This window comes from Pagrus major, chromosome 17 (assembly GCF_040436345.1).
Source record: "Pagrus major chromosome 17, Pma_NU_1.0".
Taxonomy (NCBI): domain Eukaryota; kingdom Metazoa; phylum Chordata; class Actinopteri; order Spariformes; family Sparidae; genus Pagrus; species Pagrus major.
This window is the reverse complement of record NC_133231.1, coordinates 29,728,174-29,756,023: the sequence shown is the minus strand read 5'-3', so window position 1 is coordinate 29,756,023 and position 27,850 is coordinate 29,728,174. Positions and strand designations below refer to the sequence as shown.

At 40.7% G+C, this 27,850-nt stretch overlaps 2 protein-coding genes across 2 annotated transcripts in view; one reads left to right on the top strand and one right to left on the bottom strand.

The window, feature by feature from the left end:
• Positions 1-564: 564 nt before the first annotated feature.
• dctn3 (dynactin 3 (p22)) lies at positions 565-4,302 on the bottom strand. The gene is made up of 7 exons (XM_073484886.1): positions 4,126-4,302; positions 3,059-3,143; positions 2,517-2,603; positions 2,213-2,296; positions 1,676-1,734; positions 1,516-1,575; positions 565-1,314 (listed from the first exon to the last, which is right to left on the bottom strand). Exons 1-7 carry the CDS (start codon positions 4,225-4,227, stop codon positions 1,228-1,230), a joined length of 564 nt encoding a protein of 187 aa, XP_073340987.1. The 5' UTR covers positions 4,228-4,302; the 3' UTR covers positions 565-1,227.
• A 237-nt stretch (positions 4,303-4,539) lies between these two features.
• The window catches only part of atg5 (ATG5 autophagy related 5 homolog (S. cerevisiae)), a 32,980-nt gene continuing 9,669 nt past the window's right edge, over positions 4,540-27,850 (top strand). The window contains exons 1-7 of the mRNA XM_073484885.1: positions 4,540-4,630; positions 5,057-5,256; positions 6,292-6,419; positions 7,578-7,656; positions 7,945-8,107; positions 10,508-10,602; positions 20,847-20,964. Of these exons, the coding sequence (XP_073340986.1) occupies positions 5,149-5,256; positions 6,292-6,419; positions 7,578-7,656; positions 7,945-8,107; positions 10,508-10,602; positions 20,847-20,964 (691 nt within the window). The 5' untranslated portion in view covers positions 4,540-4,630; positions 5,057-5,148. The remainder of the gene's footprint in view (positions 4,631-5,056; positions 5,257-6,291; positions 6,420-7,577; positions 7,657-7,944; positions 8,108-10,507; positions 10,603-20,846; positions 20,965-27,850) is intronic.

Below are 27,850 nucleotides of genomic sequence, written 5' to 3'. Positions count from 1 at the left end.
CTATATCAACAGGCAGTCAGCACACAATGAATGGTCTTTTCTCAAGGCCGTCTGAAAGGTACAACTGTCTTTTCAGTAGTTCATATAATGACCTCATGATCAACTTGACTCATATCAAACGGCATTCAATTTAAATATTCTTATCAGTCATAACGGACTGTTGAAAATGAATGGTCTTTTATGTCTTTAGGTTGTAGAAAGTCTTCTCTGCAGGTGTTACTTTGTAGAAAAGGTTTGCAAAAAAGGTTTTGCTACATGGAGAACAGAACACTGTGTTAAAGTTCAACCAGACTGACAACAGAAAAACACAAAAACTCTCAAAAAACAGATGTGAACAGATCATTCCTGCATTGCTTGTCCATCATGGCTATTTTTACAATCATGACTCAAATCAGACACGGCACAACTTTCAGAGCAGTCAGTCTGAGACAGAAAACAGGATGGAAAACTTGTCAAACAAGCATTACTTGCAAATGAACCTGTAACCTGTTTGAAACCAGCTGCATTAACACACAGTTCTGAACAGTTTATACTGTGGAAACATAAACAGACATCACACTGAAATAGTCAAAGAAAAAAGTAATATTTATTGTATGAAGCGCAGTCCTGCTGTATGACACGAGACATAAAGAACAGTTTTTACAAATAATGTCAGAAGGCATCCAGAGAGAAAATCTAAAGCCTTGAAGAGGATGTGTTTGTTTTGAGCAAGCGTATGTGAGAAGGAGCAAAAGGGGCAAGAAAACAAAGTCTTGTGACCGGCTTGCAGCAGGGATGTTGGAATGTGTTACAAGTTGAGTAAATATTTAATCAAAAAGCTCTATTGTCTGAAAATAAATAACAGCGGCATGTTGAAGCTGTCTGAGCCACACGTCACGTGATGAGAGCGAGTTCCTCCGGACGACTGACGAAGAGTCACATGAGACACAGTTCACATACACTTTACATTGTCACTCTCCAGTCCTTACATTCCAGATTTACTGTATAACTGTATTGGTATTAGAATTTTCTAAAAACAACAAAATCGTGGAAAAAGGCATTCAGGGTTTCAATGTTATAATGTCTGATTCAACTGAATTATGGTAACATTTGAATTGAAATCAATACGGTGAAATGTTGCACTCCTTCGGTCTCATTGGGGAAGAACAAGCTACATATGGGACACTTGATCTGATCTAAAGCTCCCGCCACGGTGCCGTTTCTTCATCATCAGTGTGTTGACAGTAGCTACTCCACAGGCCGAATGCCCTTGGCCTCCTCCAGCTTCCTCAGGGTCTCGTCCCACTGGGTGAACTGCTTGGACAGCAGGAACATCTGCCAATCAGAGGTCAGAGGACAACATGTTAAAAACTGATTATTTAAGTATGTATGTATTATCATTCTGTCTCTTTTCAGCTAAGAGATAAGATGGTGCTAGAAGCAGTTGCAATGACGTGAACTTCTGTAATCATAAAGCTCTGTAATAGCTTTTTGTGTTTTACAGAAAGAAATCATATTGTACAAATAGAAGTGTACCATTTTGTTGTATTCCTCAAAAAGCTTCTTCACTTCCAGGGACTGAGTCTCAGTTTGGTCCTGTAAAAAAGACAAACATGGAGGAGTCAACAGATGAAAACCTAATGAGAGAGAGGGACACAAAGACAGATGGAGAGAGAGAAAGAAAGATGGAGGTTACCTGCTCTTTGATGTGAATCTGTGACAGGCGCTGCAGTTTGGTGGCGTGTTCTGGTACGTCTGTGGATGACAGAAACAAACAGCTGACACACATCTGATGGGATAAACTTACAGTACTGAAGCATTTCCCTTCCAGAAGATGTACAACACCACTGCAAAATACTACAGCACTGAATAAAAAGGCTGGAAATTCAAGTGAATATACAAGTTACACTCAGTTCTCTGTAGAGTGAGAGAAACACTGGTTATAATATAAACTAAAATTATAATCGGATGACAGAATTAGGCTGAATTTGTTTGAAAATTGAAAAGAAAAAGTAATATGAAATAATTTCTGAGATTAACTAACTCTGTCACCCTACATTTGTCAAATCACACATTATTTGATAGATTGAGATCTAAAAAACAAAAACAACCTTGGCAACACATTTCAGCAAACTCCATTCTTAACTTGTTGTCAGAGGTTGAATCACAGAGCAGATGTTACTTTGTCCTTGATTTTTTTTTTTTTTTTACTGTAATGCCAGGTGTAACTCACCTCTGATGTAGTTGCTGTCCAGCAACGGCTGCATGTTGCTGACCTGCTCCAGCAAAGTAGCCTGGGAAAGCAGGAAGTCCTCCTCTGTGCAGACAAACACACAACAGAACCACAGTGAGCGCTGAATCAGATGTAAGTTGCTGTTTTAGTCTTCTACACACAGAAATTCTTGTTTATGTTATAGCTAACATATTATACAATGTGACAACAATAAACTTTATGTTTATAGCATTAAACATTACAAGTACTTATAATATTTGGATTCATATACAAAATATATGGAATAAAAGCCTAAAATAAATACCAGCGAGAATGAACTCCAGCTTCATGGCATCTGGGACAGTGATATGGTCGGTGAACTGGGGGTCCAGGTACTTCAGCAGGTCTTCAACTACACCACAATACCAACAGATACGATCAAAAACTCGACAAGCATTACTGAATGCATCTTATGTAAAAATGTTAATGTTTAGAGGGGGCCGTGAATTATATTAGTTTGTTAAATATTTCGTTTTTGGGGGCTCGGTCGTCTAATTGTTGAGACACAAACCGCTCAACTACAACATCTACAATGCAACTCCCGGACAGGGGATTTTTGTTGCACAGGATACTCCTCTATTTCCCCATGTGTCTTGCATATCTTTTATCTCATGTTGAAATAAAAAGGAAATAAAGGTAAAATCTGAAGAAAAGTCTATATTTTCGATAAAGGTTGTGCACAATACTGAATAATGAATAACTGCATCAATGTTAAAAATAATTTCCAAAAAAGCAAGAAGTAGATAAAGTTAGGACAAGCCTGTAATCCAGGCTGTGAGGACGGATACAACATGGCGTGTGACTCACTCTTCTTGTGCAGGATCTTTACTCGTTCCCTCTTGTTGGCCGTACTTGTCAGACCGGCCTGAATCCTGGCCAAAGACTCGGCACACTGCAGGACAAAGAACAGTGATGAGACTTATGTTAGGTATTATAAATTCATTACAATGTATGTCAGTAATGTGTCTGAGCATATTGTGCGCAATATTTGGTACTATACCCATCATGCTGTCCATAACACAACATCTCACGTTCAAGTGAAGAAGGGAAACAATAAAATTGTTTTTTTAAAGTGTGCACTTTCCCCTCTGATATGCCATATGTCAAAGGAACAAGAGATTTTGGAGTATGCAGGCCGTTTACTTACATGTTAACAGTTTAATTTTTAGGTCTCATACTGAGTACAGCTTATTTTTTCTACTAGTAATTTAAAGACAACCACAGGCAAAACAAAAACACTTCAAGCAGGACACTTTCTCCACTTTCAACAGTGATTATAAGATCTACCAGCAAACAAATCCACTTCAATGGCCCTTTGTAAGTAAAACAGTGTTCATCACATCATATGATGCTCTGATGAAACGCCCCATTCACCAGCTCTAAAGGACACTACCACGTCTTTAGCCTATTTGACACAAAATTAGTAAACTTATGATCATCTCAGAATTTCGGATTGATAAGTGTGTTTTCCTGACATTAAATTCCAGACCAAACTAGTGCTATATTCAATGTACACTGTTAAAACAGTGTCATTATAGTAACAGTCAATTGAGCTACAACTAGCCGTCGTTTATGCATTTACTTTAAATTAGCCACGTTACAGCTAAGCAGCTAACCGGCTAAATAGCTAACTTAGTAGCTTTTTAGCTGGTATATAAATACACCTCAGTTGCTATTGCCTTACACTGGAGTGACACGAGCAATACTTTCTAATAAAAAACATTAAGAATAATCACTGTGCTGCCATAAAAATAAAAAGGGCGTTCACTCATTCCCACTGACAGAGCTATCGTTGGCTCTGCTAAGCTAATAGCTGCCTAGCTTCTTTGCTAGCCGCCCCCCGCTAATCAGCATAGACATTAATCTGAGCGAACCTTGAGGGGTTTTCCGCTTTTGTTTCTTCTCTCGCCGTGGATTTGATTCTCCAGCGCCTGAAGACGCATCTCCAGGTTATCCGTCTCCAATTTTTTATCCATTCTCGAAGCTACTGATGGACACAACAGAGAATCAACAACAGCCCAGTAATACGTACGTCACTAGCGGCGTCGCACGCTGATGACGCGTTCGCACTAGATTTTTTTTTTTGTGTTTGTTTTGTTGTGACAGTAAATAACCTAGAGGCTTTTAAAAAAAATGTAACATACGTAAATAGTAAACAAAACCTAGCATTAATTTATACGTGTCGATGATTTAAAAAAAACATCGCTAAATTAAAATAATATTTTCGTCGCGGTCGCAGTAAAGTGACGCGCCGCTGGGGGCCGCTGTTTTGCGGTGAATGGGCTTTTTCAGCTGTTTTCCGGTGACAGCAGGGGAATGACAGCACCGACAGTCACGGCCCTTCTCACATCCAAGCCGACTCCAAAACATCGACAAAAAGTAAGATTTTCTCACATATCTCTCACTCATCCTTACACTCGAGACATTATCTTGTGGAGACAATAACAACAACACCGAGGAAGCAAGCACATTGTTTTTATTGTCAACAATTCCTTGGTGCTTCCACTAGCTAAGTTAGCTTACCTAGCCGTCGAGCTAACGTCAGTTTCTGCATTACAGCTGCGTAGTTTGACAGGCTTGGACCGAGTTATGAAGTCTTGCAGGTGCGTCGCGGGCTATAACTTAGTAATAACTCCCCTGACGGTTTAATAAAGACATATCTGGCTCACCTGAAGCTAAAATACTCGAGTGAAGGTGTAACTAGCTTATGTTGCACTGCCTGCTTCATGTGGTTTTTGGGGGTTGTGTTGCTAAAAAGTTTCATTAATGCTTTGCCTGTCTGCTCTGCTGTGTTTTTTTTGACAGCAAGGAGCTGCCAGCTATTGGACTTCAGGGTCTGTGTGGGGGGAATTTCTTCTTTATGTGCCACTGGAAGCAGCAGCAGCAGCAGCAGCAGCATGGCAGATGACAAGGACGTGTTGAGAGACGTTTGGTTCGGCCGGATCCCCACCAGCTTCACCCTGAACCAGGATGAGGTTACTGAGAGAGAGGCCGAGCCCTACTATGTAAGTGCACTTTACTCTCTGACCTCACACGGCCACAAACCCGAGGCTAACATTTACTTTTGCTTTTGCCTGCGACCAGTGCTAAAAGCCCCTTCTCAGCCTGCAGCATGAGTGAACAGACACACCAGATGGCTTCATGGTTAGGAAATACACAACAGAGTGTACACAGCTGTAACGTTACTCCTTCTTATCACAATGTTATCATCAGTGTTCACTCATCTATCCAATTGTTGCTTGCTATTTACACTTTTTGTCGGTCTGGGTGCTGCACATATTGGTTAGTAGCATGAAGAGGAAATGGATTTTCACACATGTCATGCTGCTTTGGGTTACAACCCACACATTACCTAAGATCTCAAAGCATGCTTTCTAATTATTCTTGCATTAGAGGACAGGCAAAATCTCCTGTGTGGTTTATGTCATTGCATGAAGGGGTAATGGTGGTCACACTGCAGCTGATGTGGACCTCAAAAATGTTAAAACCATGTCAGACATGTAGCCTCCGACTGAAAAAACTTTGATTGGTCAACGTGTGTTTTTTCTGATGGTGGTGCAGACGGCACAGAGGAAGCTGAAGAAACCCTCATAATCTTGTGTTCAGTCATCACGTCTAGCACGACCACTTTCTTTGCAAACCCCCTTCTTGCAGCTCTCAACCACGGTGGATCAAAGGATGTGAAACACAGCTCGCCTATTAATGATTGCGTGGCAATAGTCTCGTTTTATATAATATTTAATAACAGCCCTTCCTCAGCAGAAACTGAAAGCAGCTTATTACAGCTCATACTGACATTTGCGACCTTTAGCAACATAATTATTGTCATGATTATTACGCCAGCAAAGGAGGAAGTCAGAGTATATAGAAGAAGAAGTAGTATATTGAAGTAAAAAGTCAGCATTGGGAGGTGGAGCATAGCCTGGAAACCAAGAGTCAACGGTTGATATATTTTGTCTTGGGAGTCACCGGCGATTTAGGTCAAGGATGTGTTGTTAATAATGTGTCTCTCTCTGCCTCTCTACTGTTGGTTCTCCCAGCTGCTGTTACCCAGAGTGAGCTACCTGACTCTGGTTACAGACAAGGTGAAGAAACACTTCCTCAAGGTGATGAGGGCTGAGGACGTGGAGGAGATGTGGTTCGAGTATGAAGGGACGCCACTGAAATGGTGAGAGAGAAACAGCCCGTCCCACCCTATAAAATCTGGACCATATTACAAATGTGTATGTGCTGTGTGTTGTATTTGGATGTCTGCACGTAAAGTTTCCATTTCCTCAGACTTCTAAAGTCTGCTTCATGGGACTTTAAGTACTCTGCCCATTGTTTGTGTACCTTGTGTACTGCCTGGAGTAAACATCCACATTCTCCAGTCTTTACAGTCAGAGTCATAGCGATGTGTTCACACCACCGGACCACCGTGATACCGGAAAGCCATCACACTCAGACTATCTATTTACAGCTAGGAGAGTAGCCTCAGTTGGTATTAACCATGGTCAGCTCTTAAGTTTCTTATCTGCCTGTCTGCTGAGAGCAGCAGCGCAGCCAGTTAACAGACTGGAGACACATAGTTCAGCCACAAGGTGTCAGTATTGCAACACAGATGATGAAGCTCCTGGTTTACAGCAGCATCTTAGTCCCAGTAATGTGAGTCAGAAGCATAAGCGAAATATAACAGAGGTCCGTCTTGATAGTCATTTATTACATGTGTTATTATGTGAAAATATCAAAATGTTTAGTGGTTACAGCCCCTCGAATGACATCCTGTTGCTTTCCTTATCTTATTTTAAATTACAAATTCATTATGAATTTATTTTTCATTAGATTTCATATTTTATAGATCACAGATTTGGTGTGAACTGGCTTGTTGGCTTCAGGAAAACTAGAACCAAACAACTTATACAGTTAGTGGACGTGACTGACGGTTAAAATACCTTAGAAAATACTGTCATCTGATTTTAGGCTGCTGTTAAAAAAAACTTGTAATCCCTGTTGACTGAAACATAATAGACTGACCCCGTTCTAAACACAGGAAGTGACGAACAGAAATGCTGAAGTGAAATATAAACTGTCTCCTAAAGTTCACACACATCAAAATATCAGTTCAGTTTCACTTGAAGCGACTGATTAATAAATTTTTCTAGACATTTACACAGTTTAGGAGCGAGAGGTCGCTTTAGAGGTCATGTGCTGATGATTGTAAATAAAGATAAAGTGAGTAACACTGTTTTTTCTTTCAGCCTTGAGAACTGAACTTAGTCCCACTGTGATGTTAAGCTGATAGCAGTCCAACAAGGTGTTCACAAGTAACAGTATTTCCTGTTTCCAGGCACTATCCAATTGGAGTTCTGTTTGACCTCCATGCCTCCAACACTGTCTTACCCTGGAGCATCACTGTGCACTTTAAGGTGGGTGTCAGTCAGAGTGTGTGTTCGTGTATAGTATCCACAATACTGTATCTCACTTTTTTATTCTACCTGTAAATTATGTGTATAATGTGTCCAACTGCATTCTCAATTTAAAAAAGAAATGCTGTAAAGCTCCACTAGTGAATATTAATGATAAATAAATGACTCGTGTAATCTGAAATGGGAAGAAACCCACAGAGAATTATCGCCAACTCTTTTGTTTAGTTTTTGTCGCCAAAACTATAATGTAGCTTAAAATAATAAAAGTTAATCTTGTGCACGTGTCAGAATTTCCCAGATAGCGACCTGCTCCACTGCCCGTCCAGCTCCGTGGTCGAGGCTCACTTCATGTCCAGCATCAAGGAGGCCGACGCCCTCAAGCACAAGAGCCAAGTCGTCAACGACATGCAGAAGAAAGACCACAAACAGCTGTGGATGGGCCTGCAGAACGGTGAGACACACACACACACACACACACACATTTCTGGTAGCAGCTGTGAATGTTCATGCGAAAAGGTGAGGAGGGCAGGCACATACACACACACACACACACACACACACACACACACACACACACACACACACACACACAAGAAGAAAGACCGCGAGCAGCTGTCAGGGAAGTCACACACATTCATTCATTAACACTCAGATGCACACATGTTATCTCTCTGTAGCTCAAACACCTACATGTAGATTCACATGTGCGCACACACACACACACACACACTTAGAAATCTGTAGTCTGGTAGCAGTCTTTGAAGCCTCCACTTCCAAAAACCTCTCCCACCCACCAGCTTCCCTTTCCGTTTCCACCCATCTGTCCAGACAGGTTGATTTCCTATTGGCTGCTGTTAGTGATTGTGGTGGTTTGTGTAGGTGAAGCCGGGGCGGTGGGGCCGATTCATTGGAAGCTTGTGATGTGGGAGTAGGAGCTGGGAGGCGGAGGGACTCCAAATTTTGGGGTCTGTGCTCGTCTTTGAAAAGGAAAACCCAACACACACGTTTGGTGTGAGATTCTTGGAATCACTGCAGGTCAAGTTGATCAAACAGGGCAACAATAAACACTTTGGCCACAAGTGATGCAGCTGCCCGTAGTCAGTAATTTATAAATATGTCACCTTGTTTTGATCTATAATTGTCATGCTTCTGCTGCTTTTGAATGATTAGTTATTAACACACAGTAAGTCCTTTTTTATTCGTTTTGAATTATTGCCATATCCAAATTGCAATTTTTTTGATAAAAGTAAAATGTGTTACACAAGTACTGTAATACTGCAGAGATGTCCTGACCTGTCCTGAATCTTGAACATTTGTTGATACAGACCCAAACTAATGTCTTATGGTCATTGTTTTAATAGCTTCTAAGTGAAAATGAAAATTGCTTTACAAAATTTGCAAATATAGATATATATATATATATATATATATATATATATATATATATATATATATATATATATATATATATATATATATATATATAAATATATATATATATATATATATATATATATATATATATATATATATATGAGTTTTTCTCCTTTTCATGCAGCCTTAATCTATTTATGATATGTTTGCCATATATCAATCATTTAAATCAAAATTGTGAAAAATGTCCATTCCCATCGCTCCTCGAAGGCCAAGGTGACGTTACATGTTTTGTCCAAAAATAAGAAGCATATTTAATGTAAATAATCACATAAAATGGAAACAAAACCAGTAAATCACACACGTGAGAAGGTTTTACTTGGTTAAACGACAGAATTGTTGCAGGTGAATTTTCTGTCAGTTGTAAAATCGACTTACTATTTATGCTTTAGTCATAAAAATATCAAATGACTGATTGAATGAAGTGCCGACTGTTTTGTGGCCTGATGAATACCTACTCATGTTTGAACCAGTTGTTTTTAAAAAAGCACCGCTTATGTCCCTGCTGTTTGTGAAAGTAAACACACACCTGCCAGGAAAGTAAACTGATTGCAATGCAAATAATGAACAGAAATCTGGACCTTCGTTGGTACATTTGTGGTTCAAGTAACCGTCAAAACTGAGCTCCGTGCATTTGACACCGAGAATGTTTTTAACAGGTTTGCAGACAAACCCACAAAACATCAGCTGCTTATCTCTCTTCCACTTTCCCCCCGAAACTAATAGAAAAAGAAATCTCACATACAGAGAAGAAGCAAACAAGAACGGTTTTAAAAGCATTCATTTTGGAGACAGAGACTTAAAGATGATGCAATGAACTGTTTCAAAATGTTCAGGGTGTGGTTCGTGCCCTCAAACCGTTTTTTAACTATATTAAACACACAAACAGACAATACTTATGTTTGTACTAATCCAAATAGAAGGAGTTGGCCTTACCTGTTACACATGAAAGTGAGAGATGAAAACCTGTCGAAACCAAAACTTTCACGTCCAAAAGAGACCAGAAACAGAGAGAGAAACAGGGATGGCTCACACATAGATCAAGGAGAGAGAAAACAGAAGGCTCTCGGAGGGTTCATGTGAAAGCGAGAGTCGAGGTGAGGTGGAGGGTTTGAAACCAGCACATGCTAGGTGAAATCTTTTTATGATGATGCGAAGCTGTCCTCCAAGCAGACCACCAAAGCTCAAGCTCTTGTGGCATTAAGGACCGGCCTGTTAAATTGTCCTTTTCTCCATCACTGACCCATTTTGCAGAACTGGGTGCCCTTAAAGCTGAAGGACAATTGTAGTCTCCTGCAGCAGACAACTTTTCCCCCCTAACTTTTCTACGTTACAGGAGGATGATTTGTTAAATCAACGCGTCTGATCATCAGGACATTTTAGCATAGCTGACCTGTGTGTATTTGTGTTTTCACAGATAAGTTTGACCAGTTCTGGGCCATGAACAGGAAGCTGATGGAGTATCCCACCGAGGAGGGAGGCTTCAGATACATCCCCTTTAGGATATACCAGGTAACACACACACAAACAAACACACTAACAAAACTTTAAAACAACAGACTTTCTTCCTTAACACAATGCCTTTAAAACAGGGAGTCAGTCACAGTCTGGGGTCCTGAGAGGGTATTCTGTATAGTGCCATCGTAGTAAAATTGTGTGCAACATTCGTGTTTTCGACAATACTATCGGTCAACTGCAGTCGACAGCAAAGACATGAAAAGGGAGAGAAATTCCCCAGACTCCCTTATAAAATCTCTCAATTTTGTGAGTTGTTGAATTCAGAGAAACTTAACCCTTGTGAAACACTGTCTATTTTTGAGCATTCTTGTAAAGCAAATGTTATTAAAAGTTATTTAATTCCTTCTGTAAAAAACATTGTGTCCAAGACAGACGTTTCATAGAGGAGAGGACTATATATATAGATCTGCCTGTGTTCATACACTTGACTGATAAAATACACTACTAGTGTAAAAAAATTAAAAACAATACTAGATACCTTGGCAAAAAAAAAGTCTCAGGCACACGAAATAAGGTAATTTCTTTCTTTATTTTCATTAATGACCTGCACACAGGTACCGTCGATACTATTTATTGTGGATATCAAAGTTTCTGTATTAAAGTATCTATACTTTAGTTTGAACAGTACATTTTGAATCTCTGGACTCCAGAGGGTGAAGCTGAAGTTCTCCCATCAGCCCAGTAGATGTAGCCAGACAGCTGTGTGACACAGTGCTGTCTGATGTTGCCTTAGCGGGGAAATCACCTTCAACCGCACACTGGCTCACTACATCTCGTAAGTTACTCTGCAGATAACAGTCATGCTGGAAGGTAAAGAGTGATGAAAACCGCTGTTTCCCTTATTTTTAAAAAAACAATAAAAATCCAGGTAACGATTCCCGTTCATGGATGAGTAAATTGTGCCTCTCCCTGGCACCCACACACACCTGCAGACAGTCTAAACATGAGGCAAAAAAAAACATTGTGCAACTCAAGAGTTTGTGACCTTCTCTTGACATATTCATCACGCCACAATAATAGTGTCTTGTTATATCTTAGTTTATAATCTGAATCCGCAAAAACAACCTGCAGTGGGTTCACGCCTGTCTTAATACCCGCCTACAGAACACCATGAGTAAGTGTTTGAGACACAGGTGCTGTTGTTTTCTTTACTGGTAAGTCATAGTCCTCTACATATAACGATAGTCAGAGGTTAACCTAGCTTTATAATAGGGTTACACAATTAATCGAAATGTTAAGATTGCAATATCTAAATTGCTGCATTATTTATTAAGGTAAAATGTGTGTGAAGCAACATTATAATGAAGGACTGTAGTGCTACCCTGGCCTGCAAATCTTGTTTTCCAGATATAAGAAAAGATGATTGTTTGTTACGTACACCAACAAATGTCACATCATCATGAATTTAATGTTTCTTTTCAGTGAATCATATCTTAATTATAATATCTGTCATGGTTTTTTTTATTTCTTTATTGTGCAGCCCCACTTGATGACCCGTCAAACTTACTTTTTCTATCAATTGTCATCTAATGTTCAAGTGAAACATGAAGAGAGAAACAATTGCGTATATTTGCATGTGAACGCTGCTCACAAGTTCACTGTTCACCACTGAAAGATGATAAAACAAAACAATGTCTGTCAGAGGCGTGTTGGGCCTGGTCATGCCCTTTTTTTTAAGAGGTTATTCATCGGTTTCTGTAAATTTGATACCTGTGACTCTCCCTTAGTTTGTGCGCAATCCTATTGAACCGAGATGAGCCCGTGGGTGAGCCTCAGGGTTCAGTCCGAGAGCAGCAGTTTGCGTAGGCAGACAAGTGGCCTCAGGTCGGTTGTTTCTGCCGAGCCTATACAGCTTTATCCTGACTCAGGTGAAATTTCCCCTTTGGAGGACAAAAAAAAAAGGAAAGAAGAGGAGATGAATAAGCGACTGAATCTCGCCTGGAAAACATTAGCACATTGAGAGCCAGACAGTGGGGGGGGGAGGAAAGTGCCACGCTTTGAGTCAAATGTTGGGGGTTTCTATGCAGATCAGTAAAGTCTGGGAAAATGTGGAGAATTCATTTGTGAACTTCCAAACATGGAATGCCTGAAAAAGTTTTTTTTTTCAATAACACTTGGCATTGTGAAGGGATCATCTTAAGCAACAGTGTAATTAAATGTAATTTAAAGTCCCTTTAATCTTACTGGACAGTGAAGAGTCTCGTCCAAAAGAGAGTCGGGGAAGTGAAGATTTGGAAAACATCTGGATTTTGCAACAAAAACATGTTGACAGTCTGCTTCGAGTCTAGTGACTTGAATGTGCGTGCATTTAGCCTTGATCTCAAATCACAGCAAACAGAAAGCCCCCCCCCCCCCCACCTCCTCACTGTCACTGCGAGTCCTGCGAACAAATTAAAAATGTTCAGGCATGTCAAGACAAGTTTGGAAAAAAAATTGCAAGAAAACGGAGCAGAGTGGAAAATAGATGTGGCTTCAAATGACTGAGTGGGATGACAGCTTATGAAACAGAAAGAGATTTGTAGATGTTAAGAACAGTACAGGACTTCACTGTAATGGTTAGTTGCAAGAGTGAATTTTCCTACCAAGCATATTTTTCTGTCATCGTATTGGCTGTGACTGCTGGTAATTTCCTGCTGTGATGATTTATTATTGAGTGTGTCAAGTTTTTAATGAGACCTGCTGGGCTCCACACATGGCTGCATTTACATTTTTGCGCAACAAAACGAGGGCGGGGACACAGCTGTCAATCACCTGTCAACACTTGACTGTTTTGCGTGAAAGTCAAAAAGCTCATGAGTGCTTTTTGTTTTTACTTTCACATCTTCAGCGCATGAATAAGCAAATTTACACTTGGACAAAGACATTCTTGTGTTTGGCAATAAAACAAATGTCTTTAAAGTGGCCGACTGAAACATGCAGTCTCACCAACACGACCCGCCCTCTCAGACATGCACTTGTCGCAACCGTAAAAAACTGTTCCAGTTCGGGGTGTTTTCACGGCCGAATTGAAAGTTTCCACTGTCATTTACAAGCCGAGTTGGTTTTTCATGAGAATTGGAGCATCAAAGCCTGCGACAACCTCCCATACTGGAGAAAATAAGCATAATTCCTGAAAAGTCTGCCTTGTTTTGGAGATGGTGTGGTTTTCATTTTACAAACTGGTAAATATTTACTACCAAAGGCAGCTTGGAAAGAAAAAGAGCGGAAACTTAATCTGTTCATTATGACCTCCAAAATACTCAGAAAAGCAGTTTTCTGTGGAACCTCCACCGTCCAAAAAGGCCTCATGTGTTTCCACAGAGGCTTTTTCATTCGTGCTGAATGTTTGGAAAAAACTTAAAGCATGTATGACTCAACATTTTGGACGAGCAGTAATATGGAGTCCTTTTTCAAAATGTGCAATTAAACTGAAAGTGAGTGTCTGTAATAATCCATCAGTGGACAGGAAACTGTGCACACACACAGCTACGGTCAGCGAGGCGGCCAAGTGATCCAGGAAGTCGGTCTGTAAACAAGGTGCAGTTTGGGTAATAATGTCACTGTTGGCCTTTGTTTTCCCCTCCGAAGAAGTTTGTTTACAACCTGTCCCCATCATCTGACTGCTTTTGTTTCTGGTTTTTTGGAGATGTTACCACAAACCTCAGATCTCAACGTTGAACTTTATGAGTGTGATCCCTGGATATCCGTTAGCAATCATGCGTAAAACCAAAGAAAACAAGGAGCTACACATCACAAGCACAAACATGAGACCTAAAAATCGAGCAAATATCTTTAGTTCTGTAAAAAAGTTTCAAAATGAGTAGCAACCCTTTGGAGCTTACGTTATTACTAAGTAGAAAATCCAGTGTTTTGTTTTTTCGTGACAAGACCAAACGTGATGCGACGACACTCACACTCAGCTAAACATCGAAAAAAAAAGGTGCGGAAATGCTGAGAAGAACAAAAGTGTTTGGCCTTCCAGAGTCAGTGTGGTGACTTAACAGGAGACGGCCTTACACAGAGGAAAGATCCCCCCCCTCCCACACAAACACACACACACACACACACACACACACACATATGCTCCGAGTCCTTCAAAGCCAGATTGTGGTCTTTAGTGTAAATAACATGTGCTGTGTTTGATGCAGACAGAATTAATGACAACACTCAGTCCAAATAACAGAGGGCTCATTTCCGTCTGGCCTGCACTCCTCATGGAGACGAGGACACCTCATGGGCATGGACGACACATTTGCGTGTCTGTGTGTGTGTGTGTGTGTGTGTGTGTGTGTGTGTGTGTGTGTGTGTGTGTGTTTGCCTTTGTCCTGAAGGGTTAGAATAATTAAAATGCTTTTCTCTGCCTACAATAAATGTTAGTTATTAATTCTTAGTTTATATACTTCGGAGCTCAAATTGACATTTTTCTTTTTATTCACTTTTTTAATGTTTTTCTGTCTTACACAATCTTCAGACATCTGTTTTGCTTTTTATTATATTTTTAAAGCCAAAGATTAAGCACTTTATGGCATTTTCCCTCCTTCTTTCCATTGTTTACAAAGCCCTTCTTGAAATTGTAACTTTTGCTTTTCCCGTATACGAACCCTTTCATTATTTCTGTGCAAATGTTCATCTGTCTTTGCAAGCTTCTGTTTGTGTGTTGTCCAATTCAAACATTTGTCTCTTGTCAATTTTTACTGCTTCCACTCAAGCCTTTTGGGTGTGTGTGTGTGTGTGTGTGTTTGTGCGCATCGGCCCGCCGCGCCCTTTGCTCTTGCTGGCGGCGGGACATGTTTGGCTGCCAGTGCATATTCCTGCTCCAGCAGTGACGCCATCGTGTGATTCAAAAGAGCCGGAGGGGGCCGGCCGTCTCGCTGCGCGGAAAGTGAAAATTACTATCCTTCTTTTAAAGACCGCTTACATTGTTGCTCTACAGGTACACCTCTCTGTTCCCGCTCCGTGACTCAGTGCTTACTCACAAACCTCCTATGCAAGAGCAGGCATTCCCCCCCCCCAGTCACTCCTGTGTTGTGGTGCTGTGGACGCTGCCTTCATTGAAGAATGTATGTTTATTGCCTCAAGATATGTCATGTAATGGCTGACTGAGATAAGGGGGAGGTGGTGACTACACAGACAATTACAACACATGGGAATGCTGGAAACGGTTCATGCCACAGGCAACAGGTGATATGCCTGATGCCTTAACAGTAATGGTTTATGTTGAACAATGACCGTCAACGGAAAACCGTTGTAATCAGTCTGCTACTGCCAAGCAACTAAGAGACTTGCAGGCTTTTACAGGATTTTTTTATGTTGTGGTGTTGGCAAACCTTGCTGATCTGTACTGTACGTCATCATGCAGAGTCAGATGGGGTTTTAATTTCATAATTAATTCCATGTCTTTGGTTTCGGTTTTTTTTACTGAAGTGTCAGTTTGCCCAAGGTATTGTACCTCTGGTGGCATCTAGTCTTACAGATAGTTCATGTTTTATTTGTTCACTTTTGAGATTATTGTCTCTAAGATTTATGCTTCTACCGAAATCATAAGGGCGGCTGATCTGGCCAAAACACAAGTGTCTCAATTGAAATCTATTTAACGGAAAACATTATCAATGGCATCATATTTTCTCTCAATTTTCGCAATAGCTAGACTAAAGGTAGCTTGTAGATTTTTTACATTTTCACTATTACAAACAATTTTGCTTTAAAGATGGTACCTTTTTGACACAGCCTTCTCATCCACCATGCTGCGAGCTATAAGTCATGTTGCATCACTTACAAAACATCACCCAAGAAGAGCAATGTGAAACTACCCACTCAGTGAAGTCATATTAGTTGTGCATTTGTTCCCGTAGCAGAGATCTGCTCTTAAATGAGGCTATGTGACATTCGGAAACAAGGTGGAGGCAGAAACCTCAGAGACACAAATATTTTTGAACCTAGGCCGAAACCAAAACCGTCTTAAGATATCAATTAAATCTTCCACATTAAGTGGATGGTGAGGAAAAACAAGACGTGACAAGCATCATGTTAAGAAGCTTTCTGTTTTTAGCGAGTCAAATGAAGTAAGCAGTCGTGCTTCTTAAAATTAAGTTTAGAAAAAGTTGATCCTTCTGCTACCCTGGTGGAGCCGAGAAACTCTGATTAGCTGATTTACTTAAATGTGTAGCTGGCCGAAGGTTGAAGTATAACACGTCAACCTTGCATGCAACACTCGGCCATAAATAATTTAGAGGTCAATTCAGCGTCCCTTGATGGAGTTTCTCCTGTACAGGTGTGCATTTCAAGAGGTGAGAAAATGAGGAGTGCTAAAGATGAGGTTGGAATTTTAATTTACGAATGGACGGTCTCAGAGTTCAGTGGAAACGCTTTCTCTCACCCCTCTCGATTCACGGAAACTCATATTGATTGACGGAGCTGTTCCCCCTCCGTCCATTGTTTTACCATCAATTAGGCAGATTGACTCCCCCTCCGGCAATTAGGCGACGTCTTGAGTTCCGCTGCTCTTTTCACTCAGCGAGAGCGAGCCATCTCTTTTCACCTGAATCCTAATGACACCTCGCTCTTTGTGGCGCCATGTGCTGCTGTGCCAGCTAAGGTGTCACGCCAGCTGAAAAGAAAGTGTCTTCATCCAAGCAATATCACGCTTCTCTCCCTGGGGATCAATAGCCGCTTCTTTGTATGGCGACCCGCTCAATTATTCATGGTTGGCTATTTAAAAATGCAATGAAGTAGCTGTCACTTAGCGCACTCTCTCTGCTCTGGCTCTTGCCGATGATCCCGCACGAAACGCCGTGCTTCCTGTCAGTGACTCAGTCTTTCTGTGTAACCTGAGCACCAGCTTAGCGCCTCCACCGCCACCTTCCTCTTGCTGTTTCGCGCCTGGCTCTGCGGTGTGTAGTTACCGCTCGGTTACTCGATCCCTGTCCTCGCCGGTTTCCTTTTCACAGCTCCACGATTGGACCCTATTGTGTGTCGGACTCTCCGTTTGACACCTCAGGTTGGGTATCTGCCTGCGACACGTTTTACTTCTCTCTGAGTTTCTCCCATTATCCTCTGCAGCTCAGTGGGTTGAGCGAGACATTGCTCTTTTTTTCAGAGTTTGAATCCCTCTAAACTCGCTAATACTGATCGCTATTGGTCACCATGAGGGCTGTGGTGTTTTTCCAGCTTTCAGTGTCGTCTAATCGTAATCATACGATTTAATTATTGGAACAATTCTATCGACCAAAGAAATTACAATTAAATAATAACAGAATTCACTGATTGAGTCTTGTCTTGCATGTGTGAATAGTTTGCTCTCAGGTAATGCATAAGAACAGATCACAGTTCATTGCCGTATTGTGATAAACACTTGTATTGGAAGAATAATCTCAATAGGACTGCAATTATTATTATTTTGTATAATTGGTTCATCTGATGATGATGGTTTGATTATATGACTCACTGCTTGTCAGGAAATGAGGACAAATGCCCAAAGTTAAATCTTTGAATTGCTGACGTATCTGAACAACAGATGAAAAAAACAAAAAGGATTCAGTTTGATACAAGAGAGAAAAAAAGCTGCAAATGTCGGTCTTAAATTTTCTTAATGTTATAATTCGGATCCGACCACATCGCCAAGCCAACTACTCCCACTGATTCCACTAATTATAACCTCTTAATCCAAAGAAACCCAACCAATTAGTGAAATTAGCCCATATAGTGTTCAAAATGTAAGATGCTTGATTAACCAAATAGCATAATAAGTCACCGCCTGACGGCAATGCCAGCACCTGGCGCCTCGTCTCTCGCCCTGAGGACGCGGGTCACTCAGTAACCAGAACCAACTGAATTTTTAACTCGACTCTGAAGTGATAGTGAGACTCTTGACATTTACAACGGCTTGCTGACATACCTGAATCAGGTTCAGGAACTGGATGTACAGCAGGATACAGTGGAAGATCATCTCATCTCAAATCACAAACAATATCTGTACCATCTGTCCATACTCTCTTGAGTCAAAGTCCACTGCACTCCAGCTCGAGGCACAGTTTGATTTTTTCTCTGCTGTCTGGCGGTAATTTCCCACCGTGTTTCCCGCACCTCTCACTCATGGAATGTTGTGGCTGCAAAGCTGCAGATCACAGCCAAACAGTCATGAGGATGTTTTGGTGCACTCGTCATTTTGTTTGGTTGTCCAGTCGTGACTTAGTCAGTTTACATTTTCGGCATGTTGCGGTTGCTCTCACCCAAAGTGGTTTGCATTGAGGTCAGCAGTAGGATAAGCTTAAGTTGCTTCAGTAGATCACTGCCATAATAAGTGACTAACAGTTAGGAGGTCACAGGTGAGGGTGACATCACTGTGACAATATGTCTCTGACTGTAGGCGGATCACATACAGTTCAGGACGTCAGATGGAAGATGATCCATTTCTGCACTATATTTCCCCAACAAAACCAGTAGAGCCTGACCGATGCTCAATTTTGCTCCAATGGCAATATCAAACGATTCTATTAATGATATATCGGCCGATATGTGATCAGACAGAAAACAAGAATCTTTTTCTGCATCATGTGTGTCTTTTATTTCAAAACCTAAAATGTTTTTGCAATGAAATTATTAATTTCATATCCAGTTTGTGTCCACAATACTTGAACTATACTTGACTTCAAGAGAGGTTTTCTGTGGAATGGTGAAAAGACAGAACATGATTTTTCTTCCAGGGAACAATGGAGAATGTCACATTTAATATCATGTTTTACTCCACCCTTCTGTCTGTCTGGGTGCCGGAGGTGTTCTCGGTCTGCGTAAAAGCTGACTCGCTGCAGCTAATGATTTCCAGGCTGATTCTGATCAGTAGAGCATGTTAGCGTCATATGTAACATCTGTCGAACTGTTGCCGATTGCTAAATATTACATTCTGAGCAGTCGGGCTCATCAAAGGACCACATCCCCAGTTCAGCTCAGCAAACTGTTCTTTCAACAGCGTTTTCGTGCATGTTGGTGCAGATTCTTCCCACAGTTGTAACCTTTTGAACTCAGTTCATCACCTTAAAATTTCCCCTGTTGTTACCTCACATGAAAACGTCCCACTTACAGGATATTTCGTACGCTTTTTCCAGGAATTCCTTTAATTGATGTCACTTGTCTGATGAGTAAAACGTGTATGTCCTGAACCGCATTTTTTTTGTTTTATGGCTACACCATAAAAAAAGGAGCCATTTAGCATAACTTGCTTTACGCATCGATGTGATTCAACCTGAAGTATTCTGTGTTTTTTGGAAACCGTGGGATCTTAACAAGAGTTTCAAGTTAAGTTATCTGGGTTTGAACAAAGATCAGCTGTGTAAAATATATTAGTAATGATGGATCAACTGGTCGGGGTTTGAAGAGTTTTGCTGCTCGGTGTTACACGTGTAAATGCCATAAAATCAAAGTAGTGCAAACTTCTCGGGGAGGTTGTTCGAGTGGATGGTTGTTAAAACAAATCATCTGATTTTAACACAGAAGACCCCGTACACGTCCTTTATCCTGTCAGTAGTATGCATTGGTTTCTTATAACTATGACCAGAATCTTTCTATCACCTTCACCAAGTAGTTTTAGTTGCCTTAACTGAACCAAACCTTGGAGTATGGAGTATCCACAGAAGTGGCACATCAGAAAACACTTGAATTAATCTTTCTGTAAAGGTTTTATACATTTTGGAAACACTGACAAACTCTAGATTTGGAAAACTTCTTATATGGTTCATTTTGAAAGACAATCTGTCAGTCTGTTATCTTCACATGTGACAATTCAAAACTACAAATCCAAATCTGTACCATCAGCAACATTTAGTCCATCCTGAGAAAAGTTAACTCAGCATCTGAATTTGTTCAAATATGCCAGCTCAAAACGAGCTCCAAACATGAGCTACTGCGTGTAGTAGGGTTGACCCAAATGCCACGAAGCTGACATCGTTGCCATGGTAATCAACGTCCAAACATAAGGAAGGATAAATGTCAGTTGCACCGAAAAAGATGCAAAAGTCTGATAAAGACGATGAGAACTGCAGCTCCTCTGTGGTGTTTCAAGTTGAGTTTTGAGACTTTGGATGCGGTGACTGACATTTCCCCTCTTGTTCTCATCCCTCGTTAGATTATACAAAAAGCCCCTTACACTGGAACGATTCCTTTAAGTTTGCTCTATAACTACACTGTAACTGTGCTTTACTACGTACACTGTACAATATATTTGTGTTGCTGTGCGTTTTAATTCAACATGCTCTAATTCATTACAGACGATGAGCGACAGGCCGTTCATCCAGAAGCTGTTTCGCCCCGTTTCACCTGAAGGCAACGTGCACACACTTGGCGACCTGATGAAGGAGATGGACCCAGCTGCTTTACCAAACGACGGTATGTCTGCACACTCACTGACAAGGAGGGTTCAGTTAATGCCTCGTCATCAGCATAATGTTAAGTAATTTGCGTGCATCTCCTACTGTGATCACACAAGTGATAATAATAGTAAACAATATACAGCAATGATAATATCAATGTCGTAAAGGTTAGTGCGACCAAAATGTCACTCCCACACACGTCTGAATCATGCCAGACATTATCAGAAGCTAGCAGTGAGAAGTACAGTACAGAAGCAGCCATGTTTTATTTTTGGTTTCCTTATCAAATGCAGTATAGGCCCTGTCATCTTCCAGGAGTGAGAGAAAAAAAGAAAAGAAAAGAAGCAACTCCTTTTATTTTATTTACACAGCCATGTGAGGCATGTCAGAGATCCACTCTCAGATAACACTCCCACTGCTGGGGGGGGGGGGGGGTACATGATGGAAAATAGGTGCAGTTGCCAGAACAAGTGAACAAAGATGTGGGAGGAGGAAAGGAGATAACAAGCAGATAGTGAGTGAGGAGACATGGAAAGAGAACGAGAGGAAACTAGAGCCGGAGACTAAACAGGTAGATGGAGAACGTTTCGTTTCTTTAATAAGTGATTGCTGAGGTTATTTTTAAAGTATTATACCTGTCAAAATCTTACTAATCAATGCAAACTTAACATTTTGTTTTCCCAACACTGATGTGCTTAAATTGATTGTTGTGCCGTGGCAGAACAAACAAAACTGAATCAGATGAATACATTTGATTTCTCCGGATAAACATCGAGAACAGTCCATGAAAAAACATCTAAATCACAGAAGAGTGGGTGCAAAATATCACACATTCGCACAAATACACGCCAACTGTCTGTTTTCTGTCAAGACCAGCAACGTGCAAAACACTGGGAAACTGATAGATTACTGTACACACATATACATATAAACATGCATCCATGTCGATCTACCTGTTAACAGGCTCAACCTTTTAGTAGACAGGACATTAGAGATGAAACGATTAGTCAATAAATCTATTGGTCAATCAAAAGAACTGTACGAAATGTCAAACATTTGCTTGTTCCATCTTTCTAAATGTGAGAATTTGCCGCTTTTCTGTTAAATAAACAGTAAATGAAGAGTCTTTGGGTTTTGGACTCTTGGTTGGACAAAAGAATCTGTTGGAAGACAATCCTGACAATACTGAAACTATTTGACATTGTAAAGACTAAATGATTAATAGACTAACGATTAAAGTAATCGGCAGATAAATCGATAATGAAAATAATTGTTAGTTGCAGCCCTACAGTACATGTGGACCGCAGGTTTGGCATAGACACCCTGTGCACTCGTGGCACAAGGTTGAGTTGCAGCTGTGGTGGAGGTGTGGTGATAATGAAAGAAGAGATGAGAGGAGGGAGAGAAAGGGTGAGCGGCAGTCTAAACAGACAGTGTCTGCAGAGGAGGAGAGAGGAAGTAGATAAGGAGACAATAGTGTGTTGGTACAGAGGACCCGCAGGAGACTCACCTGCACGGAGGAGACAGAACCATTAACACCCCCGTCCCTCCTCCTCCTCTGTCTGTCTGTCTGCCTCCTTTCTGTCCCACGTTCACTCTCAGTCTGTCACCATCACTGTCCTTTCACTCATTGTCATATTATCTATTGGTTCATCTGAAAAAAGGCCTATGAAGTATTTAAAAAGTCTCTCAAATGCTGTTGTTAGAAGTCTTATTTATGCACTATATAGTGACATTTTGTTTTTTTTGGTGATTTTTCTGAATTTGATGCCAGCAAGTTGTTTTCAAACAAGGTGGGACTGGGGCAGCAAAAGACTGGGAAAGTTGTGGGATGCTCCAAAAACACCTGTTTGGATCATTACACAGGTACATTGTTGGTTCATTGGTAACAGGTGATGGCATCATGATTGGGTTTGAAAGGGGCATCAACGAAAGGCTCAGTCGCTCACAAGCAAGGATGTGGCAAGGTTCAACACTTTGTGAAACACATGATTGTGCAGGATTGATTTTGCAGAGCATCCTGACATTTTTGGAAGTGTGTTCGTAAACAGGTCCTCATTGAATGTTGACATATAAACACATTTTGAAGATACTTATAATCTGCCAATTGATACTTGAATAGAACATTTATAAACATACCAAACATTTATTTATAAATGTCTTCTTACCTTCCAGTCACAAATCAAATCAATGTTTACTGGAACCAATTACAGTTTGAAAACCATCTGTTGCACTGCACATATCTGGACTTCATAACAAAAAAATGCATTTTTAATTTTATAAACCTTACATGAAGTTGATTGCCGATCATTAATGTTAATTAATTAATGTGAGGTTCCAGTAGTGGCTCTAGGTGAGTAAAATACTTGGCTACGCTGAGCTCTGAGGATCCCCGCATGTTTCTTAGTAATGTCCAGGTTGCAGGCTTCTCACTTTAAGTCGATGCTCATCGTTGCTCTTGCAGCTTCAAATTAATATCACGTAAAACAGCATTCAGAGTGGAAGGCAAAGGAAGGGTTAGGACCTTCATTGTACAGGAAAATATATTTTTTAACTGTGCATATGACAATAATCGCTTTGACTTGTAATGCAAAGTATCAGCCAAGAGGACAAAATGGAAACTTGGATGTTCTCTGGTTTACCCGCTCTCTGTGAATGGGTGTAAAAGCTCTGCAGAAAATCATTTGTGCATATTTGTAGATCAAAACGTGTAGAGTAAATGTTGTCATAGTGATATTCAAAGGCAAGTCTTCCCGTAAAAGAAACTTTCTTTCAGTAGGAAATATCTGAATCCATCCTGTGTTGAAGTCTCTGTCGTGGTTCGTCAGCCTTTATTTGTTACATTTGAAACCTGCTAAGTAAATCTCTCTGTTTTTTGGCTTTCGACAGCATGAATTACAGGCATCAGCTGACATATCCAAACAGTAGCAGCTGCCAAAGTACTAGGAAGTTATTCAAGTATTCTTTTTCCTTCTCATGGATGTTTTTTTCTGACACTAATCCACACCAACCCAGTTTAAATTAATCTAATTTACGCTGTAGAATTTGCGTGACAGAGGATATCTCTCTCTCCACTAAACAGTCTCTTCCTTATTTCCTGTTCTTTTCTTCCTCTGTAGTTTGCCTGATCTAAGACTCCTCTTTTTCCTCTTTGATCCTCTATCGCTCTCTCAGGTGTAGTCTTCAACATCTTCCCTGTCTGCCGTAGATGTCTTTCATGTCTTTGACGCTAAATCTCTGCTTTTCTCTGCTCTCCTCCCTCCCAGAGGAGTCTGCCAGCCTGCCTGGCGGATCAAGGTGAAAGTGCTCTTTTGTCTCCTGTCGTTTGTTTGGTATCCACCTCTTCCTCGGCTGGTAGATGAGTCAAGTGATAGCTGGAGATTATGGCGGTGTGTTTGGATTAGAGAGACCGGGACGTGTGTTCAGGGACTGGGCGGGGCGGTGGTGCTTTGCTGGTAGTATTGTTCAAGAGTTCAGAGGACTTTTTTTTTTCTTTTTCTGCCGGGACCCTAACATATAACAAAAAAGAAAATCTGGGGTGCTCCACGTCAGTCTGTGATCTTTTAAACTTCAAATAACAGGGTTTTTCATACAACCCTCCCCTCTGTTATGTCTGAGAGAAGATTGGTGTTGACCCCTGTGGGACCCAGCAACCAGTCGCAGCAAACAAATGGGGGTGGCTTGAATTAAGAAGACAAAAGAAGAAGAAGGGGATTCCCAAAATTTTTCTCAAGCAATGACCGAAAAGTCTGTGTTGCAGTGAGGCTGTTGTCCATCCCCCTCCCCCCTCCCCCCTCCTGCTGCGGGAAAGAAACCAAAAACATGTTACCGTAACCAGCGGTCAACTCTGACGTCTGTCTTCTGTTTTCTGTCTTTTTGACCCAGGTGTGTTATTGTGCAAGGTTTTGGCAGAGATTTGGCTTCAGTTTGTTGCAAAAATCACAGCGTAAATGCTGAATGTGCCCACGCATGATACACGTGTGTTGACAGACGATTCTCGTAAGGAAAGATTTTTTTTCTTTTCAGGTTATATCGGAGGCGAACCCAATTATGAAAAACCCCTGCATTGATCACTGCTTGTGAATAATCCAAGGAAACCCCCCACCCCATCTTAACACCCCCCCTCCACATACGCCAACAACCCCACCCCTACCCATCCCTCCTCTTTGAGTAACAAATCCACACGCTACTTTGAGCATCTAACTCCCCCCCCCAGTCACATCTGTGGTACAGCCCACTCACTATTTTCAAGCTTCCTCATGCAGGCTGCATCAGGAGCCAATACAAGTTGTGCCGATCAAACGGGTCGGCTCACTTCAGAGGTTGGAGGGGGAAGTGTGGGTTTCAGTGGCTGTTTTGATACAGCAGATCGTGGGTTATGGTTCATATGTGCAGGCGTACGCGATGTGCACCAGACAGGGGAATTCAGAATTCAGAAAACCTTCTCGAGGGTTCAGTCTCAGTCTATTGTTGATTAAAATGTGGTCAGCAGAAATCTTTTGCTTTCTAATTCAATCGGAACAAGTTTACTGTAAAAAGGCTGCGACGCCTGCGAGTGTTTTGGTTTGTATTCCGAGAGACGTTTAGGGAGCGATTTCGACTTTCTTGTGCACCTTGAAATGAGCGGGAAAATTGGGAACACATTTCACAGGATATCAACAAAGTCATTCGTCTAATTATAGCATCAGATTACAATCATTTAAAAAAGTCAGTTATACTTTTAGTTTTGTTGTCCAAAATCAAGTTCGTCTCAGAGGACTGTATACGAGGTAAATCATACACGCATAGCGAAGGAAAAGCTAAAAAAAATTGTGAGGTAGGGCGAGATATCAAACTTTTTGATACCGACTGAAATGTGTCTGTACTAAGTAATTATTTTGGAATCAAATATTTAGTTTCAATAAAGAAATTTTAGCCTACTTTAATGTTTAGATTTTCTCTTTTTAAGTTCTTGTATGGCTGCAAGAACTTTGCCTTCTTTGTCGCAGGCGTGAAAACATTTCGAACATTACCCAGCAATAGTTCCAGGATGTAGACGTGCAATGGATGATGTGGAGTGAACAGAAGTAGAATAACAATATGAAGAAATAGAAAATATGGGGGAAATTAAAGGTGAATTATAGTATCAAGTGCATATTATATATGTTATGTTATTATCAGTATGAGAATGTGTTAAAAAACTGTTTAAAATTGTTTGGCATTACAGAAATTATGAGAAATTTCATAAATGATCTGCTCTCTAGTTGTAAAAAGAAATTATTGGTGCACCACTGACCTTTAACTTTATCTCACACATCATTTATAAAATAAATAATACACATAAATGATAAAATAAATTGAATATCCACATCTTGTTTTGTATCTTGTCAGTCTCAGCTCTCGTGGAGAGGTTTTTTTTTTTGTTGCTTTCAGCAATATTTTGTTTAATATCTATGAAAAAGGGACTTTCACTGTGGACGACAGTGGGCGAGTTAGTACATTTGAAGAAAACAAAGTCATCCCTTTTCATACAAAAGCTCGAATGCAGCGTTGAGTCAGTAGTAACACTGGTGCGCTGGAGGCGTGCAAAATGTTGCTGCCTGCAAAATGTGAGCTGCAAATGGAAATACACTTTTTGAATCCAGAGCAGCTTTGCTGGCATCGCGCACAGTGGTAGCACCAGTACTTCTAGTAATACTGCTGAGTCCATTAATAATACTGCTGACTAATTTATTTTTCGTTTTCCATGCCGCTCAACTGTTGCTAAAATAAAACATCTATTTATCCGTTAGTCGATCGAATTAGTTGATCAAATGACAGGACGCACATTAAGGATTTTTTTCAGCTGATACTGATAACCAGTAATTACCAGCTTTTGATGGCCGATACTGATAAGATAACTAATAATTTCACCTTTGAGTACTTTAGAAGTTTGTAACTTTTAGTTTATGCACACCTGAGGGTCAGAAAGGCTTCGGTGAAGCGAGTAAAGACGGATGATTTAATCTTCCACAGCTCTAATAAGATTTGTTGTGTAAAAATGTCGTTATCTTGTGGAACCTGTGTTGCAAATTTAAGCTGTCTTCTTCCTCTTCGTCTTCCTCTTCTTCCTCTTTGTGTTTATTGGTGGATCACAAACCAACTTTCATGGTGAAAACAGCCACCAGCCGTATGCGATTTTGTAGATTATTATCAGCTCTACTTATCGGCTAGATTTTCACCTATAGCAATCAATATCCGATAATATAAACTTCCTGCTGTCGGTCCAGTATATATCATGAATCCGTGAAAAAAACAAAATATTTGCAGGTGTCAGCTTCTCAAATTTTCTCTGTTTTGATTGAATACCTTTGGATTTTGTACTGTTGGTTTGACCAAACAAAAAATTTTAAGATGTCTCCTTCGGCTCTGGAGAATTCTGGAGAATCACTATTTCTTTTATACATTTTGTTGACTGACCAATTGATTTATCTAATTACTAAATAATCAGATTAATCAGTAATGAAAATAATCTGTGCTTGCACTCAACAGTTTTCTCTCTCACAATGCTGCATGCCTGTTGGACTTCCCACCAGTCAGCCATTCAGTCGATAGCCAGTTGTTATTTTTGTCCATCAGTCAGCCAGTCAGTCAGTTAGTCAGTCAGTCAGTCTGACCGGCTGCCAGTCATGCAGTCAGTGTGTGTGTTTCGCTGTGAGGAAAGCGCAGCGTTGTGGTATTCCTAAATAGTGGTTGGCTTTGCTTGGCTGACAGAACATGTCCTCTTGGCCGGCGGTTGTGTACGGCTCAACCACAGGGTGTGTGTGTGTGTGTGTGTGTGTGTGTGTGTGTGTGTGTGTGTGTGTGTGTGTGTGTGTGTGTGTGTGTGTGTGTGTGTGTGTGAAATTAAACCATTTTTATTTAAACAGTGGCTGCTATTATAC

Coding starts and splice junctions, on each gene's coding strand:
- dctn3 (XM_073484886.1), bottom strand. CDS start 4,227: ATGGATAAAAAATTGGAGACGGATAACCTGGAGATGCGTCTTCAGGCG. Junction 2,604..3,058: donor AAAGATCCTGCACAAGAAGA/GTGAGTCACACG, acceptor ATTGTGGTGTAG/TTGAAGACCTGCTGAAGTAC. Junction 1,315..1,515: donor TTGAGGAATACAACAAAATG/GTACACTTCTAT, acceptor TCTGATTGGCAG/ATGTTCCTGCTGTCCAAGCA.